Source organism: Tribolium castaneum, chromosome 1, assembly GCF_031307605.1.
Source record: "Tribolium castaneum strain GA2 chromosome 1, icTriCast1.1, whole genome shotgun sequence".
NCBI classification, from domain to species: domain Eukaryota; kingdom Metazoa; phylum Arthropoda; class Insecta; order Coleoptera; family Tenebrionidae; genus Tribolium; species Tribolium castaneum.
In genome coordinates, this window is record NC_087394.1 from 32,972,256 (window position 1) to 32,987,682 (window position 15,427).

A 15,427-nucleotide genomic window follows, 5' to 3' on the forward strand; every position below is an offset into this window, starting at 1 on the left:
GCTAAACTATTTTAAAAAGTGGAACGGTTTTGATCCATATCTATGCAAAATGATCCGGAGAATCGATTGGCATCGAGAAAATTGCTAAATTCCTAATAGTTTTTTAGTTATGAATTTTTTAAAATTTTACCAATTTTTGCATTTAGCAGCAATTTGCTCGAAAACTATTAGTCGGAGACCAACGATAGTACACTTTATGGGGTTATTTCTAATAGTTCCGGAGCTATTGGTCGAGAAATGTTCCAGGTACCCAAAACCGACAAAATCTGCGACGAAAATTGAAAAAATCAAACATAAAAAAATCGAACATTTGGACTTTTTGTGGACTTTTAACAACTTTTGTGGGTTGTTAAGACATGTAGAAGTTTATAAAAATTTGCTGGAGTTAGTTTAAAAAAATTTTTTTTTCATCTCTTTGAAGGTAAGTAAGTGTATTCTAAGGAAATTTGAGCAAAAAAATTGAAAATTTTAAATTGCGTGAAAAATTAGTATAATAGAGAAAAAAAGCCGCTGAATCCAATGGAACAAACCGCACTGCTCTATGACTTTTAGTTTTCGAGTTATGAATTTTTTTAATGAATAAAATTTTTCACTATGACAAATGGCTACCCTAAATTTAGGCAAAAAATTTTAAATTTTCAATCCTTGTGAAAAATTGATATAATATGAAAAATGAGCCGTAGAATTCAATCGAACAAACCGCAATGCTCTACGTCTTTTAGTTTTCGAGTTATGAATTTTTTTAATGAATAAAATTTTTCACTATGACAAATGGCCACCCTAAATTTAGGCAAAAAATTTTAAATTTTCAATCCTTGTGAAAAATTGATATAATATGTAAAATGAGCCGTAGAATTCAATCGAACAAACCGCAATGCTCTACGACTTTTAGTTTTCGAGTTATGAATTTTTTTAATGAAAAACTTTGATCGCCTTTGTAGCCGGAACCGTTGCCCTGAGCGGCTCCGGGTTTAGTCGAAAAAATAGATAAAATTAAGCGATATCAGATGGTTTTTTGCTCGTTGCTCTAAGTCTTACAGTTTCTGAGAAAAACGCAAAAAAAGGTTTCCATTTTCATTTTTTTTCAATTTTCAATCGCCAATTACGGCGAAACTGTTAAAGATATCGAAGAACGGAAAAATGGAGGATAACCGGAATAAAAAACTCTACAAAATGGCATAGGACTTAAAGCGATATCTCGCAAAAAAATTTTCAATTTTTAAACGCCGATTACGGCCAAACTAAAAGAGCTAGAAGAAAACGGTTTGTTCCATCGTAAAGAGCACATCAAAATCTATAAGAAAGAATAGGTTTTATTTGATTTTGAGACACTTTAAAAATTGACCGATTTTAAGGGGGGAGTGTTAACTTTTTTTTAATTTTTTTTATTTTCTCATTTACGGCTAAACTATTTTAAAAAGTGGAACAGTTTTAATCCAAACCTATGCAAAATAATCCGGAGAATCGATTGGCATCGAGAAAATTGCTAAATTTCTAATAGTTTTTTAGTTATGAATTTTTTAAAATTTTACCAATTTTTGCATTTAGCAGCAATTTGCTCGAAAACTATTAGTCGGAGAACAACAATCTTTTTTGAAAAAAATAGATAATTTAAATAGCTTTCCAACGATAGTACACTTTATGGGGTTATTTCTAATAGTTCCGGAGCTATTGGTCGAGAAATGTTCCAGGTACCCAAAACCGACAAAATCTGCGACGAAAATTGAAAAAATCAAACATAAAAAAATCGAACATTTGGACTTTTTGTGGACTTTTAACAACTTTTGTGGGTTGTTAAGACATGTAGAAGTTTATAAAAATTTGCTGGAGTTAGTTTAAAAAAAATTTTTTTTCATCTCTTTGAAGGTAAGTAAGTGTATTCTCAGGAAATTTGAGCAAAAAAATTGAAAATTTTAAATTGCGTAAAAAATCAGTATAATAGAGAAAAAAAGCCGCTGAATCCAATGGAACAAACCGCACTGCTCTATGACTTTTAGTTTTCGAGTTATGAATTTTTTTAATGAATAAAATTTTTCACTATGACAAATGGCTACCCTAAATTTAGGCAAAAATTTTTAAATTTTTAATCCTTGTGAAAAATTGATATAATATGTAAAATGAGCCGTAGAATTCAATCGAACAAACCGCAATGCTCTACGACTTTTAGTTTTCGGGTTATGAATTTTTTTAATGAATAAAATTTTTCACTATGACAAATGGCTACCCTAAATTTAGGCAAAAAATTTTAAATTTTCAATCCTTGTGAAAAATTGATATAATATGTAAAATGAGCCGTAGAATTCAATCGAACAAACCGCAATGCTCTACGACTTTTAGTTTTCGAGTTATGAATTTTTTTAATGAATAAAATTTTTCACTATGACAAATGGCTACCCTAAATTTAGGCAAAAAATTTTAAATTTTCAATCCTTGTGAAAAATTGATATAAAATGTAAAATGAGCCGTAGAATTCAATCGAACAAACCGCAATGCTCTACGACTTTTAGTTTTCGAGTTATGAATTTTTTTAATGAATAAAATTTTTCACTATAAAATGGCTACCTTAATTTTAAGCAAAATATTTATAAATATTAATATTTGTAAAAAACTGTTATAATATGTAAAAAAAGCCGTAGTTCTATCGAGATGTTTTTTCCATTTTACTCGTATTAAAAGGAATCGAAAATTAAACTTATATCTTGATCAGGTTCGTGCTTATCACACTTTTCAACCCCACTGAATGTCAAATTTAATATTTGCTAAATATTTTCAATGTAAAATCTGTTATGTTTACCAAGATTTGATAATAAGCTTGGTGATTCCGTTCGCAAAATTAATAGTTTGATATTAAAATAACATATTGTCTTATATTATGTCCCAGGCGCTTAAAGATTATACCAAACGTCCATAAAAGTATCTCTAGATAAGTTTATTTATAACGGCAGGGTTACTGTAATGTTCCTGAATGCTAAAGACTGGAAACCTGATACTTAAATTCCTTATGGGAGTACTTAATACAGCTCAGAGCTCATCAATTTTGTGTGGGTATAATATATGTAATACTAGAACAATATGTGCGCCCCCGAAAACAATTTTCCAACGAAAAGAGAGTCAATTTATTTGGGAACCCTATCTCCACCCATTTCATCAAAAGTGTCTGCAAATACATTGATAATAATATTACGGCATCGGAAATATACGAGTGCATCGGTTGGTGAAACTTTTAACAAGCTTAGTTGCTTCAATAGTTTTTTCATAATTATAGGAAAACTATTGACTGTTTCGCACTGAAACCTCATATCTGCAGTTACAGAGAAGTCTAAGTATCTCTAGGTCGTTGATGGGAAACTGTAATGGGCACGAGGTGTGCTCTCAACATAACACATTTAATGCTAATGTCGCATAACAATTGTCGAGGAACACGATTTTGTAATTTTAATTAATTAAAATTTGATTTAATTTAATCAGCTTTGACTGCTTCCATTTTGCTTGATTTAAAGCGTAATTAAGTTTGACAAGCATTGGTTTTATTTTTTCAATTTAATAAACTCGAGACGGCCGAATCAAATCCATGTCAATAGTTTCAAAGAAGCTTTTTTAATGTCAGTAGATGGAAACGTCGATACATCTTGTGTGAAAAAATGAAGTGTCAGTTTACGAACGCCGGTTGTTTTTCACGTTTATTATAAACTGCAGACGTTTTAAAGAGCAAAACCGGCTAATGTCAGTAGTTTTAGTAAATTAACGTCGTTAGCTTGCCACCTGAGATTTGTAAATAAATTTGTCCATCATAGTGCTTCAGGTGACGGGTCTTTGGGGAATACTATTAGCAACAAAATTACACGCAAACAAGCATAAACCAGAATGTACTATTAAATTATGATATGCACAGATGTTTCTAACAATGGTGTTTGGCCTCATTTATCCTTAGCAGAACAGGATAGGGTTTCATGAAATTTTATGCATATTGTTTTCAGAAGTGGAAATAAAGATTCATGTGACCCTAACTTAGAGATTATTTACGAGCTTCTCAAAGAAAGCACGAGGAAAAATTTGCTTACGAGCTGTGTGCGGAAATTTGAGCAAGTAATAATTATATAGTTCTAAGTAGGTTGTTAACAAGAAATTGGCAAACGAGAACGATTACAGAAATAAATAGGAGATAAAAGCAATTTCCAGCAAATGGGTTGTAAACAATTTATGGAATTGACCCTTAAAGTATTGTTTTCGACGTCAGGATAAATGTTAAATATTGATGTTTACACAATGCAACCGTAAAGTAGCCTTAAAAACTTTCCAGAGAGCGTTTTAGAAAGATGAAACATTAGAACACGCCTAAGGAATTGCAGTTGAGAAAATAAATAAAACGCAACGCTTAAAAGGACGTTTTGCATCAACAATAAGCTGACACAAAACTTTAAGAAAAATATTGACAACAGACGTTCGAATTCTACATTTTTTAAGTGTTGTTTAATTAAAAAAATCAATAAAACCTGTGGTTTTCCTTTCTTTAGATTTTATAAATCACGTTGTAACTGGTATAATTTTAACATTTTTGAAATTATCACGAATAAATTTCATTTTTACAGCGAAAAAATGTATTTATTTCTGAACGATGTATCCGTTCCCAGCTGCCATTCCACATTCCATTTCCCATTCCTACAATAAGTGTCGCGATCGAACCGAACTAAAAATGAGGAAATATTCGAGATTTAAGTTCAAAGTTGAATTTTAGAAAAAAATTATTGCAAAACATCGCATGAAAAAATACATAGTTAATAAGTAGGAACAGAATTGTGTTTCATAAAACAATTTATAGGCATTTAAAAGTTTTTTTGTAGGTTTTTTGCTTGGTTGTCAAAAAAATCGTTGTCTTTAACCTAGATTAATAAACCTAGTTTCGAAATTCTGGAGATTTTTACTGTTCATCAAAAACACTGGCTTATCGTCAGCTTCCGCTACTTTTTTTACTTTTTTTAGGAGAAATTTATTTCTTAAATTTGTTAAATATTTCCAGTTTTATGCTTCCTTTTACTCGTAGATCTTTTAGTATAAATTATTATGGCTGAGCTAGAAACAATGGTTAAATGTTTGGTTTGTAGTTTCTTCTTCTCAGTTTTTTTAGTATTACAATACTACCAGTGCGATATAATTCAAAAACATTGTGTTTCAAAAAATTTAAAGATTCATCTATGGATTATTAACGAATTTAAATAAGAATGCATGGTTGTCGGAAGAACGAGTGAAAAGCTTTTAAAATTAAACAACTTACTTACTGTTTATAATTTATTGAAACAATTAAATTAAACATAAAAAAATTGCTGCTTAAGTTAGTAATTTTTTTGGTCAAACCCAAATACAAGCTTAGACAATAGTTTTTTTTCCTTTGTTGTTACTTATAGTTACAATTAATTTAAATTTTATTCAAAATGCAAAATAACTATGTATTTTTTTATATACTAGTAATTAATCTTTAAAGTGACTGATTTTTATGGTATATTTGACAACAAACTATTTATAACAATTTTATAAACATACAATTTATTAAAGTAAACAGTTTAAGTTTAAGTAGTGTATTTCCTGCTTTTTCATTCAAAGAATTAAAAGTTTTTAACATTTTTTATAACATTTTGGTATTAATAGAATATCCAGATGGAAGCGCTTTCCACATGCGTGGCTTGGAGTTCTCAAGAGAGAGGAATAAAAATAAAGTTGTCCATTCTTCTTAAGTGCACTGTTAAATAATTGTATATATTTCTTTAAATATTGAATACAGTAAACACACATTGGCCATTTTAGCCGCTTTTAAAATCTAATAAAGATAATGCGGTAATTTTGCCCGGCGCATCCACCATTTTTTGATGGACAATATTTTGTAACCAGTGCGCTATATTCTAAACGTATGGTTATGTTCTTTAAATTTTTGTAAAATACAGCATATTATGACAATTACTATACATATTTAGCATAATTATTTTATTTTATTTTTATTGACACTTTCAAATCTCCTGTGTAACGAAGTTTTTACAACTGTTTGGCAAAAAAAATTGTTTACTTTTATACTATTACTAATTTAATGTTCCTTAAAATTAATGTAGGTTTATCATTATTATCGTAAATATTTTTTTAATTAGAAAATTTTAAAACAAAATGTGTTCTGGAATTACAATTTTCTTTCACAAATTGTAATGTTTTCTTACATAATCTGTTTAGTTATGTAGTTCTTACGTTATAATTTTATACGTTTAGAAAATAAATACTATAATTTATTCTGAGTGTAAACACAATAACAAGCTAAGGATGGAGGTTAAAACGGGATCGACAAAATTTTGCAAGTTTTTTTTTTTTAATAAAAATGAAATGATAAAACGTATTAGTTTTTTGAACCGGTTTTAAATATCTAATAATTGTAGTGACGTGTTTTTACCCGGCGCATCCACCATTTTCAACGTGCATTATTTTCAGTGCGCTATACGAGTATTTTAAAAGTTAATTTTCCAACGTATTATTTTTATCACATAAAGTTTTGCTTATACTTATAATAATAATAGTAACACTAAAAAAATTATACATTAATGAATAGTCTCAATTACGTTGTGATTTGGACTCATAATATTTTATGTGATTGAGTAACAACCTGAGGATGGAGATTAAAACAAAAACAAGAAAACTTTTCAAATCTTTTTATTAAAAAAATTGTCAAATGTGTATAAAAAAACATGTATTTTTGTGTTGTATTCCAGATTCCCCCATGCCCACGCCAACTGCCAGTCCATCAAGAAACTTCATTTAGTGCAGTGCCTAATTATGTTCAAAATAATTTCTACTACGACTACGAATACAGCGCATCTTTAGAATCGTGCTCGTGCAGCACCGACAGTGATTCGTCCCGAAGTTCAGTATGCGGTCCTTGGTGCATCTGCCTCGTGGTGTGCGTAATAGTCGCAACGGTAGCGGCTGGTTTGAGCCTTCCTTTTGCCTTAACTCCTGAAATGAAACCCCAAACGTTAGAGGAACGTCTAGAAGTAGTCCATCGTTTATTAAAGAGCGCCCCCCTAATCGACGGCCACAATGACCTGCCCTGGAACTTGCGCAAGTTCGTCCACAACAAACTGTCAACTCTCAATCTCAGTGCCATCGAGCAACAAGAACCGTGGTCCAAAAGCCGCTGGTCGCAGACGGACATCCCCCGTCTCAAGCGCGGTCTGTTGGGGGCCCAGTTCTGGTCTGCTTACGTGCCTTGCAAAGCGCAGCATCTCGATGCCGTGCAAATAACATTGGAACAAATCGACGTCGTCAAGCGGCTTGTTGACATCAACTCGCAGCACTTTACTCTGGTGCGCAGCTCCAGCGAGCTGCTGGAGGTCCACCGCAAGGGCCAGATCGCCTCGCTTATTGGCGTGGAAGGAGGACACGCGCTGGGGAACTCCTTGGCGGTGCTCCGGACCTTCTACAACCTTGGCGCCAGGTACCAAGCACTGGACAATTAATTCGAAAACTTTTCGATGTACTAGTTGTTCGAAAAAGCAATTTATCACAGAAACTAAAAATTGGAGATTTACGTGTTACGCGAAACTATTCCTTGAGTAATGAATTTGAGGAACAACACTGGTCTGTAACGAAATGTTTCTCCAATAATTATTATTATGAATACGAAGTTTTTAAATTTTTTTAATGGCAAAACAATTTTTTTAATTTTGTTGTAATATTTAATAATGTTATTCAACGTATTTAAAAAAAATCATTCAAAAAGTAAAAAATTTAAATTTTAAAACCACCGAAAACAAAAAGTCTATGATGTCAAATCTTCCCTAAATTAAAATTTAAATAAAAAATGCACAGTTTTGTACAGTCCGGAAATTCTACGTAATAACATTAGAAAAAACCTTCAGCCTAATATTTTTTAATCTTCTAAACTTTGAAGTTTATTTAAAAACAACCGTTTTCTTGTTTGAACTGAAAAAATGTCCAATTATTTGGTAATAAAACAGTATGTGAAACTAGACGTTTGTTAGCTGAACTTTTTCCAAAAAACACAATTATTAGTACACTATCAAGAATGCATACACTTTTAGTTTACACAATTTATCTTTGCTGAAGGTTATAATTTCTTGAGGATTTTGAGGTACGTTGTTGAAGTTTTAAAAACATTGTCTTTACCTAACTAAAAAAAAATCCTTGTTAGTAGGGTGATAATTGAAAAAAAAATTTAAAAGCTAAAGGGATTTCGGAAAATGCTGAACAGACGCCAAACAAAAAATGAGCTGTTTTACTTTATTTTTTATATTTTTTAGAACATTTTTTCTTATAATAATTCAATAATAATTCCCTAACATATTTTCATCCCAAAAACTTTGGTGATGATCTTAGGAAACCTTATAAGACAGCGATTATACCCTTAACATGCTACCTATGTTTTTAGTTAGGTAACATAAACAACCAGAAGATAATTTACTATTGTGTAACAATTAGCATTCTTTCTGATACTGTGTGTGTTAAATCAGTTGTAAATCAGAGGCATTAGTACAGTTAAGTAAGAATGATATATCTTTCGTAACAAAAAACTGTGAGGTCAGAAAAAAAATTAACTAACATTTTTGTTTAATAGAAAGTAGTGAGCCTAATTTACTAACAAAAAACACATGTTTAAGAGCAATATTAGATTAGAATTCATTTTAAAAGTATCGATTTTTAGATTATTAAACAAAAATTGCACAACTCGACAACTAAAGCAATTTCGAGAGATTTTATTCGTAAAAAAATTACAAAATTTTGTGATACTATACTTTTGCCCAACTCTGTGTAAAACCGATTTGAACTACCAGGATAACATCAGAAAGATTCTTTCTTTTTATAAAGCTTTGAAATGCAGCATGTCCCTTAAAAGAAACGATTTCATAAAAATTCGCATGTTAGGTTTAGCAAAAATTTGAAAGTAGATAGAGGATAGCAAAAATTTTCCCAAAAAATTTTCACAAATTTTGAAAACCGCTAAATTAAATCTATAAAAATTTTAATATTATTGACAAAACAGCAGGCAAAATAATTTTTTAGTCTTTTTTTTTTTCAATTTGTGAGTTGTTATTACATTTTACAAAAAAAAACAAAAAAAATTTGCACCAGAATTGGGATTCGAAGCCTCTACACAATTAAACATGCTAGCAACACTATTTCAAAAAGTCCATTTTGTTTTACAAAAAAACAACTGCTAATACACCACCATAAAGCACGCAGTGGCTCTCAACAGGTGGTTTAATAAAAATTTCTGAAGAAATTTTCTAAGATAGAACTCTACAAATATTACATTTTTGGGTAATCCTTTGACTGTTCCGGAAACGGAATATCTTAGATCATTAAACAAATATTCTTGTTGAAAAAAAAATAAACAATTTGTGTCTTATGGTGTACAAAACATTATCAATTTAACAAACTAGTAAATTTATTAAAGGAGCAAACATTAATACGGTTGCCCAAGGAAAAAAGGGAAAATTAATTAATTAAAAACTAAATTGTTTGAACAAAATCTACACTCATTTTTATGCTTAGTTTAACGTCTTTTATCACGTCTTTTATTGAAGAGAGGATACAATGGGAGGTGAATAAAAAAAATGTTGATAGATTTTTGGTGGTTGAATCGCCGCGAAACTCTAACAAAAAATAATATAAATAATAAACGATTTATACACACATATAAAAAAATCCATTACAAACAAATTCTTTACTATACTATATTATAATCCAAAAGCATCTCATTTATAATAATCCCGCATAATACTCGTAATAAAAAGCAGTAAAAAGTAATTTTGTGCAGACCAACGTAACGATAATGATTATTTGGCTTTTTATTTTTTCTTCATTAAAGTTGTTTATGGAATAATCAATAGGCGCTTCTTGTGGTAAAGGTACTTGACCATCACGCACTCGTGCGACACGCCTTGGGCCCGCGGCGCCAACTCCCGCCAGCCCGAGGGCCTCACCTCGTTCGGCAAGAGCGTCATCAAGGAGATGAACCGCCTGGGTATGATAATCGACCTCTCCCACACCTCCATCGACACCGCCAAGGCGGCCATCAACGCCTCGCACGCGCCCGTCATCTTCTCGCACTCGAGCGCCTACTCCTTGTGCAACTCCTCGCGCAACGTGCCCGACGACGTCCTCAAGCTGGTGGCGCACAACGGCGGCATCGTCATGGTCAACTTCTACACGTACTTGGTGACGTGCAACGAGAACGCCTCGCTGCACGACGTCATCAAACACATCAATCACATCCGGAGCGTGGCGGGCATCGATCACGTCGGGATAGGCGCCGGATACGACGGCATCAACATGACTCCGGCAGGACTCGAGGACGTATCGAGGTACCCTCATCTCCTGGCGGAACTGCTTGCTGATCCGGTTTGGACAGAAAGAGATATTTCCGCCTTGGCGGGACTCAATTTTTTGCGAGTCTTTGAAAAGGTCGAGGAAATTAGGGATAAATGGAAGTTGGCGGAAATTTTGCCGACAGAAGATACGGCGCCGTTTTTACAGTCGCAATGCACTTCCATTTATTCCTGACCGTTGGTACCGTAAGAACCGACTTTATGCAGGTTGGGCCAGAAAGAACAGTTTTTAACAAACAACCGTTGATTTTTTGGAAAAGATTTATTCAGTCAAGATTTATATTTTTCCCAATTTTTTTCGTAGTAACAAATATACAGACTGTCAGCATTAAGCAATGGACTAAAAGACATGCGAAGCTAACAGATTAAATAAATTAAATTGAATGAAATGAATTAAATTATATTAATTACACAAGAAAAACACTGTACAAGGTTGGGCAAAAATATGTAACTAAGTGATTTTTGCCTAAACTTTTCACTTTACGGAAAAAATATGATTACATTATCAAGTTCGTGAGTTTTTTCTAAGGATTTACATTCGTTTTTAAGATTACATCTCATTTTTGTCGAGATCTTACTAAACTGGGCAAAAAAATTTATTAAATTTTGTCAAAAATTATATCACTGCACTCATCTTGAGCGTTTTGGAAACTTTCTCAACATGAGACGCAAAATTTTGCCAAAAAAATCACCAAAAATTAAAAGGACTTTTAGTAAAGCCTAAAAATGAAATCAGCTTTTTTCCAAGCAATTTGATTCTTAATTTTTAAATAGCAGCAATTTTTACATTATTCTTGTGGTTCAATCTTCTAAGATCTGAAAATAAAGTTTTTCGCAAAATTTTGACTGAAACGACATGATTTTGTTGTTGCTGTCTAATTATACAGGTACCCGACCTAACTTGACCTGAGCAACTCCTTGTTGGTGATATGGGACGTTCAATAAAGTTTAAAAATGAACTCACATTTTTTTCTAAGCTATATTTTAAATTGGTGAGGTTTTTTAACAGATCAGTTTATAAAAGCAAGCCATTATTTCACAAATATCATGAGTTTAAGCACCTTTATTTAGAACTAAAGAAAATCGCTATATCTTGATCTAAAAAATAATGCAATTAAGTCAAAAATAACGTTGTTTCCTCATTTTTGTATAATATTACTACGTTTTTGAACAAAAAGACCATCATTTAACAAAAATAAATAACAAATAATAAAAATATAAAAGTAAAATTTGCTGAAATTTTCAAATATGGTGTTATTCGATCTTGCTTTTTTGAAGCTCATTTTCCAACTTCAATTTTCGCGCATAAATTTCGTTAAAAGTTACCTAAAAAATTGGTGGCATTTTTTTCTTGCGCTTAAACACGTTTTTGTGCTAACAAAATTAGAAGACACCAAAGTGAATCATCCAGAAATGCAATTACTTTAAGAAATTTTGTAAAGAAAGACGAAAAATCATAAAAATCATAAATCAACAAATTAATGTATTTTTTTGTTTTCATGAGATTTTTGCTAATCCGCCCTAAAAAATTACGAAATTTGGTTAAAAAGCACTTTTTTGCACTTAAAACTACATAATATTTAATGAAAATGAAAATTTTTATGAAAATCTATATTTTATATTTTGTAATTTGTTGGTCCAGGATTTCAGATCATCTCCTCCTATATTATAAAATACAATTTTGTGATATTTTTATATTAAAATTACCAAAGGGTCCGGTCCAAAGGCAATTTTTTTGGCATTCTTTAATAACAATAATCTTTAAAATTCCTCCAGCACGTTTTAAATCAATAAAAAAATAATAAATTAATTAAATTAATGAATTTTCACTTAGTTATTTACTTTATAATCTGTGCATTCGATTAACAATTCGAACGAAACGAACAGAACATAAAAAATAAACATTTAATTTAATAAAATATTATTTTTTATCCTGAATTGGCAAAAAAAAACGATTATTATTACAAGCGAAGATAAAATATTTTTTTTAATATTCGTAACCATCTAAACTTGTTTACATAGATTGTAAAACTTCCGGTTAATTCCTACTTTCGGTAATCCAGACCGGATCTAAACCTACCATGTCCGGATTAGCGCGGCTCTGTGTTATATTAAATTTAAAAATTGAACTGAATTATGCCACAGTTTCAGTTAAATTTAAAGTATCTTGAATCTTGCGGGATGATAGGAAAAAAGCCACCCAGCACATGAGTCTTGAAAAAATTGTAAAGTAAAATTGTTGAGAACTATATTTCTGGGACAGCCTCCATAAAGCGGTTCAGTGTGAGACTTCAAATAATTAAAATTTCTGTGCAGGACGTGGTTATCCACTTCCTTGGGTATCCAAATTCCGCGCCTATTTTATTAGAACTGTTATTTACCAAAGTCGATGCCGCGTATTTTAATATTACGTACAATGCGTGACATAATTAATGACACATTTGCGGTTCGGAAAGAGTCACTTGTAGACAATTCCCCTAGTTTGAAAGGAACTATAAATAGTTAATCAATATGGAAATGGATGCGGAACATGCTTGACAGACCGCGAGAATTCTGTTCAAGGCGATTTTAACACTGTGTCATTAATTGTCTCATGCATGTGCGGATTTTATCTATATTTTATAATTATTATTGTAAATCGCAACACTGCCATTAAATTATCAATGCATACGATATTGTATTATAAAATTTACAATGTTTACAATATTTTTTACATAATTTTCAATTGTTTTGTAAACACGGAAAAATTTTGGCAGAAACATGATAGTGAATTTTAATATTTACCTAATGACTATCGAGTACCTATCAAATAGAATGATAATAAATAACTGAATAAAAATAAATATTGTTAAAAGCACAAATCTTTTAAAATAAAATAGATAGATATTTATAGAGAGTATGCATTGCATGGATTAAAACATAGTTATATACCCCATAAATAGAGAGTAAATTTTATTGTCTATTTTACTTAAACAAATCGATATATGAACTGAAAGTTGACACCTAATAGTGAAAACAATAAGAAGAAGACGAGGGAATCGATACATTCCGTTAGAATATATTTGAAAGTTTCAATAAAACATCTTCGAGATAATACTGACTTGTTCGCCTGATGTATTACTTTTTTAGGCATTGCAGACATTTATTAGAACGATGTAATTTTGTTCAAAGGCAATTATAGTCATGACAAATAGCACAATTTTATTTCTAGGTACTTAACAAATTTTATAGAACTGTAGAAGCATTTAAATGGAACGACATTCCATAAAATAAAAATATTATTCTTTCCGTTACGAGTTTTATTAGCCATGTGATTGGATCCAAACATTTATGCTAAAATCGACAGCACTTGGAAAATTTGGGCCACCTCACAAATTACGAGAACAAAGTATTTTATGTCCTGAAAGTAGTTCAAGTGTTCTCCACTTATTTAAGAAATATTCCCTTTTTTATTGTTCGTGTCGCTTCTTGATTACAGAGAATAAGACGTGTCCTGTTATTTTATGGAAAAATAAAAAAATTGTGTTTTATTTTCGACATCTCCATTTTTATGTTTGCGGTTTCCCTGTAGGCCCCATTTTTTATTCGCTTTGCCGTAAATGCAAGCATAACTTTCATGGCATCGTAACGTTTTGAGTTTCGCCAGTTTTTGTATGTCTACAAAATAGGTACGAATGTTTACAATATGGTGTAACATGCAGTGACATTTTTTATTGAAATAAATGCTATACATTCCGTACTGTTTTATTTTTCCCTAACATCTCTTTCTATTAATTTTTTTAATTTAACATCTGTTTTATACTCACTCTGTTATGTATTTATTTTTTAACCATCAAAAGAATGACTGTTTGAGTTATTCGTGTTGTAAATTGTCAAATAAAAAATTCTTTTGTCATAATTCCATTGTTAACTGAAACAGTCATTCCTGAACACTTTGTAGATTTATAAAAAACTATTTATTTTTTATAATTATTACTGCCATCATTAAACATAAAATTTCTTAATTGTCCTAATATAAAATAACTTATAGTTGGAATCGCTTATCTCTATTTGTTTTCTCAAATTTGAGTAACTTATATGCTTCTGTGAATACTGTGAATGACCGAAATTGCGTGATCTTTGCACAGGTTTTTTGTGGTAATGAAATACACGTGAATTTATTTAGATATTCTTCTACCACAAAAAAAGTTTTGTAGAAAAAATACAATAAAGTGTACCTAATATCCCATTTCATTTTATAGTAGAATTGCAACAACACATTTGAATTTCTTGGAGAGTAAAATAAAGCACAAATTTCTGTGAATTTTTACAGTTTTTTTTTACAATTTCATATAATTGAAGTTAATTAACTTATTAATAATTGTCGATGTAAAAATTATTATTTCTTATCTCATTTTAAAATAATTTAATGTTTAGAATCCGTAAAAAATATCAACACCCTCAAAAAATTATTAATTAGAAAAAAATTAAAAATTCAAATAAACAAAAATTTGGTGCTAGCAAACTTCATCTAAGCATTGATGTTTTAGATAAACACTAGAAGAAATCATAAAATTTCTATTAATACCTGATTTCAATAAATATATTTAATTTTATTGATATTAATATTATTATTAATTTATTTTAATAATAAGGGAAAGCAAAAAAAATCTAAAAAATTCATATGCATAGAAAAAAAAGTTGAGTATTTTATAGCAAACTTAAATTGCAGTGTGACTAATATAGTTATTGAGATATTGTATAAAATACTTTTACTAAACTTACCTTATAGGTAGCTTATTTGTCTCAAAAACATTGCCAAAAAAATTAAAAAAAAATATATATTTAGGCATTTGAAAAATAATGAATATGTAGTGTGCGTACTAACGGAAATATGTAACTGTAAATTACCGTTAAAATGAGCTTAGAAACTATAAAAAGATAAGAAAAAATGGGTTTTTGAGTAGTTTTGTTTTAGTATAAAAGCGCTGTTACCGAAAAGAAAAAATAATTATAAATAAAATAGACGTATGATTGTAGACAAAATCTTATATAAATCACTTGAA

At 30.5% G+C, this 15,427-nt stretch overlaps 1 protein-coding gene across 1 annotated transcript in view; it reads left to right on the forward strand.

The window, feature by feature from the left end:
- LOC655317 (dipeptidase 1) overlaps positions 1-14,117 on the forward strand; it is a 34,402-nt gene extending 20,285 nt beyond the window's left edge. Inside the window, exons 2-3 of the mRNA XM_015977716.2 lie at positions 6,744-7,468; positions 9,903-14,117. Coding sequence (XP_015833202.1) covers positions 6,744-7,468; positions 9,903-10,557 — 1,380 coding nt within the window. The 3' untranslated portion in view covers positions 10,558-14,117. The remainder of the gene's footprint in view (positions 1-6,743; positions 7,469-9,902) is intronic.
- Positions 14,118-15,427: the final 1,310 nt, after the last annotated feature.